This window comes from Fukomys damarensis, unplaced genomic scaffold, assembly GCF_012274545.1.
Source record: "Fukomys damarensis isolate Sample0158 unplaced genomic scaffold, DMR_v1.0_HiC HiC_scaffold_16, whole genome shotgun sequence".
NCBI classification, from domain to species: Eukaryota; Metazoa; Chordata; class Mammalia; order Rodentia; family Bathyergidae; genus Fukomys; species Fukomys damarensis.
In genome coordinates, this window is record NW_022900928.1 from 72,873,515 (window position 1) to 72,886,824 (window position 13,310).

General features: G+C 38.4%; 2 protein-coding genes across 11 annotated transcripts in view; one reads left to right on the plus strand and one right to left on the minus strand.

The window, feature by feature from the left end:
- Nucleotides 1–357: 357 nt before the first annotated feature.
- Nucleotides 358–5,571, minus strand: LOC104865254 (V-type proton ATPase subunit G 1-like). 4 transcript variants are annotated; one of them, XR_781088.1, is made up of 4 exons: nucleotides 5,328–5,571; nucleotides 5,044–5,224; nucleotides 2,576–2,678; nucleotides 358–636 (listed from the first exon to the last, which is right to left on the minus strand). XR_781088.1 is itself a non-coding variant. In XM_010628704.1 (3 exons), the coding sequence occupies exons 1-3, from the start codon at nucleotides 5,375–5,377 to the stop codon at nucleotides 372–374; spliced, it is 348 nt and encodes a 115-aa protein (XP_010627006.1). In that variant the 5' UTR covers nucleotides 5,378–5,571; the 3' UTR covers nucleotides 358–371. The 4 variants fall into 4 exon arrangements, 2 of the variants coding, with proteins under 2 accessions (XP_010627006.1, XP_010627007.1); XR_781089.1 differs by having other exon boundaries at nucleotides 2,623–2,678; nucleotides 5,044–5,571; XM_010628704.1 differs by lacking the exon at nucleotides 2,576–2,678 and having other exon boundaries at nucleotides 5,044–5,076.
- Nucleotides 5,572–5,692: 121 nt separating this feature from the next.
- Ccdc15 (coiled-coil domain containing 15) overlaps nucleotides 5,693–13,310 on the plus strand; it is a 101,619-nt gene continuing 94,001 nt past the window's right edge. For 6 of the 7 annotated variants that reach the window (XR_004517491.1, XM_010628699.1, XM_010628700.1 and 3 more), the window contains exons 1-4: nucleotides 5,693–5,912; nucleotides 6,187–6,375; nucleotides 9,873–10,022; nucleotides 10,751–10,942. Coding sequence is in view for 6 of the 7 variants with exons in the window: in XM_010628699.1 (XP_010627001.1) it covers nucleotides 6,196–6,375; nucleotides 9,873–10,022; nucleotides 10,751–10,942 (522 nt within the window). In the remaining variant the exon portion in view is untranslated. The remainder of the gene's footprint in view (nucleotides 5,913–6,186; nucleotides 6,376–9,872; nucleotides 10,023–10,750; nucleotides 10,943–13,310) is intronic. The other variant, XM_010628701.2, reaches the window with a different exon arrangement.

Here is a 13,310-nt window from a genome sequence, read left to right on the forward strand (position 1 = left end):
AATACCTTCCTTTCTTTAAAGAACTGTTTGTTCTTTTTCTTCCGAAATCTAAGAATGAAAAGTCAATGCTGATATACATGTTGCTTGAGAAAAAATGTAGAGGAAAACAGACAACATATACTCATTAAATTTCTAAGAAATATAAGGTAAAAAGATGAAATTTTTGGAGAAAGTACTAAGTTTGTCCAAAGAAGCTATATATTCTACTCTCCAAAAAGTGGAGGAAATTATTATACAACATAAGAAATAATTTAATGTATTTTATAAGAACAGAAATTGACTTTGAGAAAGCTTCATATTCCACGAGAGCATCTACAGTGCTAATCCACAGAACAGGCACTTCTTTCTCCTATCCATTGTTGCAGTAGTTTTCATGGAATTTTTGGCCAGATGTCGCAGATGAAGGCCAAGAGGTTATCCAGAATTTTTTCCCTGTTCTGCCGAAAGTAGGTCTGGAGGATGGTCATCTTCTCCTGGGTCTCTTTCTCCACTTCATTGCTGCACCTGCCGTGGGATCCCAAGGTGCTTGCAAGCCTCCAACACCTCCTCTGCGGCCTGCTTCTCGGCCTACAGCTGCTGGATCCCCTGTGACTGGCTGGCCATGGCTGCTGCAGCTCACAGGGCCAAGTGAGCATCCTAAAACCGGGGGAACCACACCTCAGATCATTGCCCCAAGAGTATTGATTCTTATAAAACCACTGGCCTAGCTGGTAGTGGGAAACATAGACTTTGAGGTAGTAGGTTGGAGAGAGGAAGAAGCTACCTAATACACTTTTCCAAGTTACATGCTGTACATGTGTGTATGTGCATGTAAATATACAATACAGCCTCCCTGTGGCCCTCAAGTGGTTTTCTGTTCACTATTCCTCTGGGTTTCCTTTTAGCTATTCTGTTGCTCAGTGCAGTTTTTAAATTATTTCTTTCCCTTTCCTTAACCTCACTTATACTATGAATCTAATGTCTGCAGACTAAGTTATCTGTTGCTTTCCAAGTTATACTCATCTGCCAGTCTCCAGGTCTTTTGGTAAAATTCCTCAAACATTCGAGTTCCTGGCTCTCAACAACACTATTTTTGTGATTCTTTTTTTGGGGGGTGACTTTAATATCTTCCTTAGTAATCCATCTAATGCTCTCATCCTTCATTTCTATGGCCTTGTCTCCAATGACCTTGTTCTTTCACCTACTTCAGTACCCGGCATGGGTTCTACCATACCACCTTCACCCCTGAAGCACCTTTATTCTATGCTGTTTCAAGTATCCCAATCTCAGATCACAACCTTGTATCTTACACGCACATTGTTTCTACTGTCTTACTCTAACAAAAAGACCTCCACTGGAACATAACATCTCTTGACCTACCAATTTTTCACTGTACTCGACTTCCTATTTGTTTTCCCTTCCACCATTATCTACTGTTAAACTTTGGGTATAGTTTGTCCCCGAAGAGGTCATGCATTGGAAGCTTGGACCCCAGTGGGGCATTGTTAAGAGGTGGTGGCACCTTTAAGGGGTGCAGCACAATGGGAGATGATCGGGCCATTGGGAGCACTGCCCTTGGAGGAGATGCAGGTCACCTCTAAGAGAGTGATGTGCTATGAAGGAGGAAGCCCGCTTCCTCTCTCACCATGTTATTCATTCCATACAGCGTCCTGCCATGGTGTGATGCAGCCCTAACCTTAGCCAGACCTGGCACCAACTGTTTAGATTTTCATCCTCCAAAATTGCGAGCTTTAATGAACTCAATAAAAGTTATTTAAAACTTTAAATAAAAGTTTAATAAACTTAATAAAATAGAAAATAAAAAGTGTTAGCCAAGTAAACTTAATAAAATAGAAGAAAAGATGTTTGAGTCTTGAGTAGAAGGTATATAACAATTTTCAAGAAAAGAGGAAATATGATTTAAAGACATGTATAATTGCTAGATGACAACAAAGACCTGTGAAAGGTTGGTGGCTATGAACTTAAAGTGAGACCAATAATACAGTTGCACATTTTTCTTTAACTGCATGATTACAGATATGAAGTAGACAGAAAATCAAATTTTAACAAGGGTTGAGCCAGGCATGGGGCACATGCCTGTAATCCCAGCACTGGGGAGCTGAGGCAGGAGGATCATGGTGAGTTCAAAGCCAGACTGAGCTACATGGTGAGTTCAAGGCCAGCCTGAACCATATAGCAATACCCTGTCTCAAACAAATAAACAAACAAACAAAATTATTTCATAGTTTCTGGTTGGGTACTCTGGCTGAGGGTGTGTATGTGTGTGTGTGTGTGTGTGTGTGTGTGTGTGTGTGTTACTGGGGATTCAATCTAAAGCCTGGTGCATGTTAAGCAAGTGTTCTATCACTAAGCTCCATTTCCAACACTTTTTAAAAATTTTATTTTGAGACAGAGCCTTGCTAAATTGCCCATGCCAGTATTGAACTTGTGATCCTCCTGCCTCCGCTTCCTGAGTAGCTAGGACTTAGGCATGTGTAACTGTGTCTGGCTAGTTCAGAGTCTTTTATGAGGTGTCAGTCAAGTTGTCGAGCAAGAGGACAGTCCCTGAAGACTTGATTAGGGCTCGATGACCTACTTTAAACTCATTTGTAGGGCTGTTGGCTAGAGTCTTCAGTTAATTACCATCTCAGCTTCATTATAGGATTGTGCATGTCATATATGGCATCCTCCAAAGTGACCTGGGGGAGAATGAGAGTCAGAGTAAAGGCAAGTGGAGTGATGGTGGCAGGGAGAACACAGTGTCTTTATAATGTAACATCTGAATGACCATCGCTATCACTATAACAGACCGACCCAGGTGCAATGTGGGAGGGGAGCACACAAAGATATGAACTCTAGGAGGTAGAAATCATTAGGGGCCATTGTGGAAACTGGCTATACTATCATTTTACAATAAAAACAAAGAACTCAGGAAGAAACCCCTAAGCTCTAAACTTTAGCTACCACGTTACCCAATTATCTGCATACATTCTAACACCACACCTACTGTTGTAATTAATTATCCTTTTTAACTATTAAGGCCAGTGCCTCTACTTGTTCACTAGGTTTCATTTGCTCTCATCCAATTAATGACTTGGGTCCCAAAATTCTCTTTCTCTTGAATCATCAGCTTTCTCCTGACTGTTGGATAATTCTCGTCAGCAAAAAAATGCAGTGATATTCCATCTCCCTCTTTCTTTTCTTTTTTGAGTACTGGGGATGGAACACAGGAACTTGCCACCTCTGAGCTACATCTCCAACTCTTTTTATTTATTTGGAGACAAGATCTTGCTAAACTGCTCAGACTGGCCTCCAATTTGTGATCCTCCTGCCTCGGCCTCCCAAGTAGCTGGCAATATAGGCCTATGCCACTGTGCCTGGCTAGCTGTGATCTTAAAGAACTCTCCCATGACTCTACCTCTCCTTTCAGATCCTCATTTCTGTGTGTCTCTTTAAACAAAACTCACTTATTTTGCAAATAGGAAGGGGGACAAGAGATGGAGGGAGGGTAAAGAGAGGTGAGAGGAAGAAGATGTAAAAAAAATTAAGATGGACTATATGCATGTACCAACTCCTCATGATGAATGCAATAATTATGCACAGCAACATATACTAATAAAACAAAAAAGATAGATAAAATTCATTTGAAGAGTTGTACAAAATTGCTATCTCCAATTCCTTAAGTCTACTCCATCAGGCTTTTGCTCTTCAACTGATCTAAAGACACTGCTCTTTTCAAAGTTACTAATGATCCACATTGCTAAATTCAATACTCAATTCTTAGTCCTCATCTTATTTGACTTATCATCATAATTTAATACATACGGTCTATATTCCTAAAAAGGAATATTTTTTTAAATTTGGCTTTCAAAGTATTATACACTCTTGTTTTTCCTCCTTAGTTTACGGACTGACCCACCCATTCTTTTTGCATTCACCTCTTCTCCACCTCTAAATGTTGGAGTGTCCTAATCCTAGTCTTGGGGCCTATTTTCTTACCTGTCTCTATTCAGCTTCTTGACAATTCCATCAAGTCTAATGATTTTAAATCTATAGGCTAATACTTCTCAGATGTATAGTTTTAACCCAGAATTCTTTCTCAGGAACTTTTACCATACTATTTTCTTGAATGCTGATTAAATAAAATTTAATCTGTCCCAAACTGAACTTCTAATCTTTTCCTCCCAAACCTGCTCCTTCCCCATCTCAGTAAACAGCAATCCCAGCCTCTGGGTTGTTCAAGATAAAACCCCTAGGTTTTTCCTTGAGTCCTTTCTATCTCATGCACAATACATAATCCACATCTAAATCTTCAACAGATCCTGAAAGTTTTGCCTTCCAAATATTCCAGAACTAACCCACTTCTCACCATCTCCATCACTACTTCCCTGATCCAAGATATCACAGTCCCCTATCAAGTATTCCAGTAGCCTCCTAATTTGGTTATTTATTTTTTTGAGACAGGGTCTCACTATTTAATTCAGGCTGACCTTGAATTTACTATGCAGCCCAAGCTGGCCTTGAACTCGCAGTGATCCTCCTGCCTCAGCCTCCTGAGTGCTGGAATTACAAGCATGCAGCACCACCGCTGGTTTAATTGATCTTGTTCATAGTCTAACCCCTTCTCTCTAGTCTCAAGACAGCATCCAGGATGTTTTTTTAAAAAAATCCAAGTCACATTTTGAATTTCCTCTGCTCAAAGCCCTCTGGCAGCTCCCCATCTGAACACATTGTGGTGGCTTACAATATTCTGTATGACTGCCCATGCCTCAGATTTTGACCTCCTCTATCAGCATTTCCTCTTTCACTCTGCTCCATTTATACCTTACTAGTTTCCTTGCCGTTTCAGGCAATGCTCTTACCTTGAGGGCAGTTGTACTTGCTGTTACCTCTACCTGGGATACCCTTATAAAAACCCTCCCTTGAAAATTACAGCTTCTTGTTCCACTATCTCTTTAAGGCATTGCTTCAAAGAACCTTAGTGAAGCCTTCTCTATTAAACTCCCACCCCCATATTCTCACACCTGTTTTTAGCACTCATTAAAATCAGACACATTTACTTACTGATATTTGATTATTCCTTTGGCTGTATTATAACTTTCCCGAGAAAGAAATATTATTTGCTTTATCCACTGCTATTTATCTCTGGTGCCTAGAAGTGTACTGGTATACAGAAAGCCTGCCATAATGTTGAATGAATGAATTGATATCCACAGAAATAAGGCGTCCCTAGACTACAACAAAGCTTGGAAAAGAAACGGATACTCTTTATGAATGTGCAGTGTTCAAATACAAGAATCATGAAACAGCGCTGTAAACGTAATGAGCTATATAAAAGTATGATTTACTTTTGGTTTAATCTGTTCCTAACTGTCCTGAGAACCCTTTTTTCTATCATTTTTTCGGCCTTTCCTCGGTGGGATTCCCTGGCCCACCCAGGCGGTCAGATCATCAGACCAATAATCCTTTTCTTGGGAGATTTAGCAAGGTCTCAGGTCTACCACAACTCCGGCATTGTTCCACCGGCAACGCCCGCAGAGGATAAATTACTCAGCAGTCCCCAGACGCACGAGGTCCCGCCCTCGATCAGGAAGCGGAAGTGGCAGGTGACAGGCGCTTGAAACCCCGCCCCTTACTCCTTTGTTGCCCAATGGACGTGTCGAAAGCCCGGAAGAGGCGGGTACAAGGCGACGGAGGGGCGGGGCAGGGTGTCTTACTAGAAAGTGGCGGTTAACTTGAGATGGTTTCCTTAGTACCCTACGTAGTTTGAGTCTGTCGGGAATTCTCTCTGTACCTAGCCAATACGGTCTCAGCAGGACTACCCTCCTGGGGCCTCAGAAATAGGCTTTTATCTGGTCCGGAACTCCCAGTGGTTCAGCGCTTCTCTTACTGCATAACAATAACTACGTATTTGAATTTTGTCTCAGACCCAGGTCAGCGTGGTCCTTCCTAACGCTGGACACAGTCTTCGTTCTTTCAGTCTTATCCTGGTTTCTTTTCCCTCATCCGCATTCCTTCCGTCTACATTTCTTCCTACTTCTCTTCCTTTCTTCTCCCGCTTTTCTCCAGAATCCTTATCTGTTTCCTACCAGGTTTCTGCTTACTCTGGGGCTTCTCTTCAGAGGCTTGTGGCTCAGTACGTTAGGAAGTTTGAGCTTTTAACGCGATCATTTGAAGATTTAAAGGTTTTTCCTTTCTCCTAACCAGGAGTCACAGATGCCAGGACGTATGACCCCCTTCAAGAAGCATCGCAACACTATAAATTTGCCCATGGCTTTAAACCCTATGAAGAGCAAGGACGTGTTGGCAGTGCTGGCTGAGAGGAATCAGGCTGTTGTACCAGTTGGGGCATGGGTGGAACCTGCTTCACCAAATAGCTCGGAAATCCCGGCATATGTGAGTGTCAACTTGATCTGGACGTGGTTACAACACTCCCCCCCTCCCCATTATTTTTCATTGTTTGATGCATAAAGATAAACAGTTGGAGGATCCTGTTTTTGTTATAAATAGATTATGTTCTTGCATTGGGATTATAGAACAAACATGTATTTGCCAAAACTTGATACAGCTTTAGTTGGCACAAATTACTTAAATAATTATTGCTCACCTCCTATACAAACCATAACATAGAGGATAAGATATTTGTAAGTTACTTCACAAACTTGATTGCTTGCTCTGAACAAGACATAGGTGCTGTCTGCATCTTTTACATACTCTTGCATTTAGCAGGAATGACGGCCACACTTGAATATTAGTTGCTTAACGTTTATGATAAGTTTTGTAAGGGAGATTCAGGCAAAGTGGAGTAAGAGAATAAAATAAAAAGAGATTACTTCTGTTAAATACAAATTGCATGAGGACAAGGACCTTTGCTGCTTTTCGTTCTTTTCCCTGGCATATTGTATGTCTTCAGGAAGTGTTTGTTGAATGAATAAAAGAATAATATGGTCTGGGTTGGCCTGGAAATAACGGAAAACAGTAAATACAGGTATGAGGAAGTATGTTAGCTGAAAGGCAACTTTTACGAAATTTACTTGTGTACATGTTTATGTGATGATGCTCATAGACCAATTAATACATGATCACAATTTTTTGTTTGTGAGACAGGGTCTTCTATGTAGTTCAAGCTGGCCTTGAACTCACTATGTAGGCCGACCTCAAACTTCTGCCTCAGTCTCTTGAGTGCTGGAACTACAGGCGTGTGCCACTACGCCTGCCTGGCTCACGATCACGATTTTTGTAAGGTCTTTTATAGTGTTTCACCAAGCTGAAATACTGCTGTTTGGTCAAATTTTATTGTGGCACTCACCATGTTTTATTTTACTAAGTTCTTATAAATAACTTTTCCTGATTGGATATGAGCTCCTTGTACATAGAGAACAAATTTTATTATTACGTCTTCACTTTAAGCCTAAGTATTGCCTAATAAATATAGGCAAATTTGTGATGATCTTCTTTATGTATAGTCAAGGCACTGAACATGATGCAATATAATATACTCATTTTATTCATATTTGTATGTATATGAATACACGTTAACTGATTTACTCCTGCCCTGCCTATCAGAAAAGATTTTAAGAGTTTTAATGGTAGGTGATTAAGTGCTAGAAATCTGATGCTTAATCAGAGAAGAAAGATACAACTTGGGTTGATGTTATCTAGGAAAGTTTAAAAGAATTTGAAAAATCAAAAGAAGAGAAGGGATGAGTCTCCTATTAAAGGGAGGGAAGAGGACAGGAAGTGAGCAAGGTATGTTCAGGACTCAAGAGTAGATTAAACTGATTAGACTGGTTTAGTAGTGGAGTGGTGGTTGGCAGAATTATGAAAAGTAGAAATGATGGAGAACTATACAGCATTTTGGAGAAGGGTTTGACTTTATTCATTGTTTAGTATATACAGATGAATTTCATTATCAAACTGTTTGAATTAGATCAAATGCTTCAATGTTTGAAAATGTTACGGAGTGATTGGATACAATGGGACTGATAGGCTATAATTACAATTTAAGACAGAATATACCATCAAAACATCTTTAGTGGTAAGGAATGTCCAGGAAAAGCCTTGAAAAAGGATGATTGAAGTAGGGATAAAAAGAAAAATGCAGAAAAGTTTCCAGAAGATTTACTTAATTAAAAAAAAAATTTTTTTTTTTTTTTGAGAGAGTCTAGTCTTGAACTTGCCATGTAGCACAGGCTGACCTTGAACTCAAAGTGATCCTCCTGCCGTAGCATCTGGAGTGCTGGGATTAAGGACCTGTGTCACCAAGCCCAGTTTAAGACATCTTTTTTTTTTTTTTGTTACCAGGTGTTGAACTCAGGACCTTGTGTTTGCGAGGCAGGCACAGTGCCACTGAGCTAAACCTCCGGCCCAAGACATCTTTTTAATTACTCAGATTATGACGTCTTTATAATGTCATTATTTTTTTTTTTTTTTGGTACCAGGTGTTGAACTCAGGACCTTGTGTTTGCGAGGCAGGCACAGTGCCACTGAGCTAAACCTCTGGCCCAAGACATCTTTTTAATTACTCAGATTATGACGTCTTTATAATGTCATTAGGATCAAATTACCTAAACTTTTATACCATTGAGCTTTTTTCTTTGTTAAAAAGACTTGAATCTTAAGTTCTCACATAAAATGCTAAAGTTTTAGGACACCTATAAACATGTCTTCATTTAAAAAGTTCTAATCAGTTTCAGCCAAAGAGAGTTTGATCAAGCATCTAATAGACCTATTTATTACTTCAGTATATTTAGTTTGGGAATCCATCATTACGAACAGGCACAACACTGTGAGTTCAAAGTAGATATAAATAGTTATTTTTAAAGATTTGTTACCCTAAAATCATGTCTCTTCTAAAGGGAAACTGCTATTCTGTGTTTTTTTTTTTCCCAAAATTTCAGTGGTCCATCATAATTCTTAAAAATGTCACAGCTTCATTTCTACATTTGTCTACAATAATAAAATCAGCATCAAAAGACACTGCTGTCCCATTGTATGTGGCTATTGTATTATTTTATTATGTGTTGTGATTATCTTTTGTTGTGTCACAAACCACCTTAGAACCTAGTAGCATAAAGCAGATAAACTTTGTGTCAGGAATCATAGCAGGGTATAGTTGGGATGGCTTGTTTCTTCTTCGCAATGATGGGTTCTCAGCTGGGGTGGCTTAGATAGTTAGACATGTCTGGGACTAGTGATCCTATCACAGCCTCCCAGAGTTCTGTGAGTACAGATGTATGCCACTAGCCTGAGTAGATCCTTACTAGATGGAGGTGAGAGGAAGGATATGCTGAGTTAAAGATGGAACATAATTCTGAGCATGAAGACATTTTATAGTACAGTATCTGAGTGGTGAACAATCTGCTGTATCTACAATGCTTACTCATTTTAGAAAATGTGTAACAGAAGTGAGTTTAAATTGGTTCACTAAGAAGTAAGGAAGACACCTTAGTTCCACGGTAATAAAAAATTATAATTTGAACATTTATAAATTCCAATTTTTACTTTGTGGTTTGGTTTTATTATTTTTTTTTTATTTTGTTTTTTTTGGAGACAGGGTCTCACTATGTAGTTGAGACTGACCTGGAACTCACTATGTAGCCCAGGCTGGTCTTGAACTCACAGCAATTCTTCTGTCTCAGCCTCCTGAGTGCTGGGATTACGGGCATGTACCACCACACCCAGCATGTGGTTTGGTTTTAGTTCTTGGTACTCATTAACCATGTCTAGATCATTGGCTCTGAACTCTCCTAATTTCCTTATTTTTCTGGGAATTTTGGATCATAGAACTGAACTGTTTTTCCTAGATCATATCCTGACTTCTCTGTTTACAGCACTCCTAATAGGCAAAACTACTGACATTTAAGTTCACTTTCTATCTTTTATATTTAAAGACTTCAGCATATATAATTGAAGAAGAACTAAAGGAACAATCAAGAAGAAAAGAAGAAGCTTTGAAACATTTTCAGAGACAAGTCAAACACCGAGTCAATCAACAAATTAGGCTGAGAAAAAAGCAACAGCTTCAGAAGTCTTATGAAGCAGTAAGTTCAAAAGTGAGCCTGAGTACAAATTGGAAAGTATGTCTATTACGAAATAAGCTATTAGGCAGTAACAGAAGCACTTTCTTTCGATTCCATGCTTTATGTAATCAGATTTTCAGTGAGCACAGTGGATTTTTATGCAGAGAAGCCAGATTTTATTCTTAAGCTCTTCTGACTTACTTTTTCACTTTCACGAAATAGTTAAAAATAATGTCAGAATTTTGGTTTTAGGTTTGCGTTTGAATTCTGATTTTGTAGCTATGTAACCTTGGGTTAATTACGTAGCTTTTTAAATTGTTTCTTTACCTGCAAAATAGGAATATATACTTATCTCACAAGATTGTGAGAATTAGATGAGAAAGCCTAAATAAATTATTAACACATGGATGCCTTAGTTCTCCTGCCAGCTAATCCTCCATCCCCTAATTGAAAATATTTTGGCTGTTGAGAGGTACTATCATCATCATCATCATCATCATCATCATCATCATCATCATCATTATTATTATTGTAGTATTGGAGAGTGAACTCAGTCTCTTTACACTGAGCTACATCCCCATCCCTTTTTATATTTTAAGTTGTTCAAATTGGGTTTAGATTTGTTGTTCTCCTTCAGCCTTCCAGAGTCCTGGGATCATAGGCATTCACCACCATGCTCAGCTTTTAGATGCATTATTTGATTGCGCTAAATTGGGATAAAATCTCATTGTCACTTTTCCTTTGTATAGGCAGAAAAAGAAGGTTCTATAGCTATGCAATCTTTTGCTCCAGCACACTTAACTCCTAAAAGTACAAGTGTTTTTCCAAGCAATTTGAATGCTGCTTTTGGAAGTTCTAGGTTGCCTCCTTCCCAGGTACTTAGGGATGCAATAGAAGATGGAGAAACTCAGAATGAATTGTTCCAACAACAAGCCCAAGCTGTAAGTACATGCTTATGTTATATTTATGATTTTTTTCCCAATTTTTAAACTAAAAATATGAAATTTCTAATATATAAAATAGGGACTAGGAGTTAGCATGTTCAAGTTGACTTTTTGGTTGTTTTTTTTGTTTTGTTTGAGACAGGTTCTCACTATGTAGTTCATACTGGCCTTGAACTCAATATGTGGCCCAGGCTGGCTTTGAACTTGCAGTGATCCTCTTTCAGGTGTGTGCACCACTATGCCTGGCAGCTTACATTTTTATTTGAAATAGGATCTCACCATGTTGCCCAGACCAGCCTTTAACTTGTGATCCTATTGTCTCATGAATAGCTGGGATTACAGGTGTGTACCACTGTGTCTGGCTCAACTTCGTTTTTCAATCACCTCTTTTTATTTTTACCTTTGTGAAATGGGGAATGGTAGGATAATGCCTATTTTGGTATATAGTTTTCTAATTCATATTTATTTTTGGTAAGGTATTTTAGAATCATCTAAAGAAAGGTGCGAAAGTATTACAATTCAGACTTTATTAGAAAGAAACTTAGGTCAAAGACAATAGATTTTTCCCAATTTTTCTGAAATTATATTCTGAGGAAGTAATTATTAGTTTGTAGCATACAGATAGAAATGATTCTTTTGTTACAAAGTGTTTGGTACATTGAAAGGGTATTTTACTTACTGCTTTTTTTCCTTATTTTTGTGTTTTAACCTGATTATCATGATGAATGGATCTGTATTTATAGGTCAAGTAATAATATAAGCACATAGAATACCCAGACTTTTTGGGAAAATGTAACTTTTTTTGCCAAACAAGGGCTCAACCTCAGGACCTTGTGCTTGCCAGGCAGGTGTGGGTGCCACTGAGCTAAATCCCTGGCCTTGAGAAAATGTAACTTTTATTTAATGATTTATGTGCCTGATAGTTAAAAGTTAAACTGGCCAGGGATATAGCTTGGTGGCCCCACACCTGCATGGCAAGTGCAAGGTCTTGAGTTCAATCACCAGTATCCAAAAATTAAACTGTCTGAGTAGACTCAGTCAAATCATTTAATTCCATCCAGTCAGCTCTTTCTTAGTACTTGAGCTTTTGTTCAGTTGATGTTCTTCACTTCTTCTTCATCTTGTTTTTGATCTTATTTAAAAACTCTTAGCAGCTGTTGGGAAGCTGAGATAAAAGGATTGCAAATTCCCTGCCTCAAAAAAACAAAAAACAAATCAAATCAAGATGAAAACTAGGGAGAGTGAAAGGAACAGAAAAACATGGAAAATAGTGACTGTATGAAAATAAAAGCTGTATTGCTGCCTAAGTTAATGTGACTGCTGATAATCAGTTCAGCTTTGAGAACAAAGAGGGAAAGCTTTTAGAAGCATGTGTTATTATTTTGAATTTTTAAAATAAATTTCCTTTGTCCAAGCTGACTTTTTTTTCTTCTTGTTTGGTTTTGTAGTAATAATATTAAAAATTATTTTGTAAGTCTTATTTAGCAAATACTTATTTGACCACACACTGCATAAAGTACAAGGGATAGAATGCTAAAATAGACCCAGTCCTTGCCTTGTGGTGCTATAAATCCTATTGTAGTGAGGATTTGACTTCATCTGCATAATGAATGTACAGAACACAACAGTCAACAGTATTTGAATACATTGTATTTGTTAAGCATTTGTAGCAATACTAGTAAAAATCTCCCATGGGTTTATATTCCCAAGTAGATATAAAGCTAATACGGTAGACCTCAAGTGTATTAGGTAATAATATATATAAACTTTTCCGATACTTGTTAATAAAATTGTGCCTCAGGAGTTCAGAAACTTTAAAATTAATAGGGAATAATAGGAAATATTTCATGGAAGAGATGGAATTGGACTGTATAGTTTGATAAACTGAACTGAATAAATACAAGAGAAATTTTGAGACAGGAACAATTAAAAAGCTTAGAATCTGCAATGAGCTTTGTATATTTGGGAAATAAGTGGTGGGAACTTTCTAATTGATAGTTTATAGAAGAGAACAAAAAATGAGATTAAATAGGTAGGAGGTTAAAAAATTAAATTTGTGGGGATTTAGTGACACAGACCTGTAATACCAGCTTAGTGGGAAGTGAGACAGGAAGATTGCAAGTTTGAACCTATCCTGGGCGACTTGGCAACTTAGCCTGTCTCAAAAAGGGGGAAAGTGCTGGGATGTAGCTAAGTGTGAAGGCCCTGGGTTTAATGCCTGGTGCCACCTATCTCACACACACACACACACACACACACACACAAACGCCTGGTGCCACCTATCTCACACACACACACACACACACACACACACACAAATGCCTTACCTGTTATATTGTGTTTTTTTGGTTTTTTGGGTTTTTTT

Coding starts and splice junctions, on each gene's coding strand:
- LOC104865254 (XM_010628704.1), bottom strand. CDS start 5,377: ATGATAGAAAAAAGGGTTCTCAGGACAGTTAGGAACAGATTAAACCAA. Junction 5,077..5,327: donor AGGAACAGATTAAACCAAAA/GTAAATCATACT, acceptor TTCTCGGGAAAG/TTATAATACAGCCAAAGGAA. Junction 637..5,043: donor AAAGGAATAATCAAATATCA/GTAAGTAAATGT, acceptor CCCCGGTTTTAG/GATGCTCACTTGGCCCTGTG.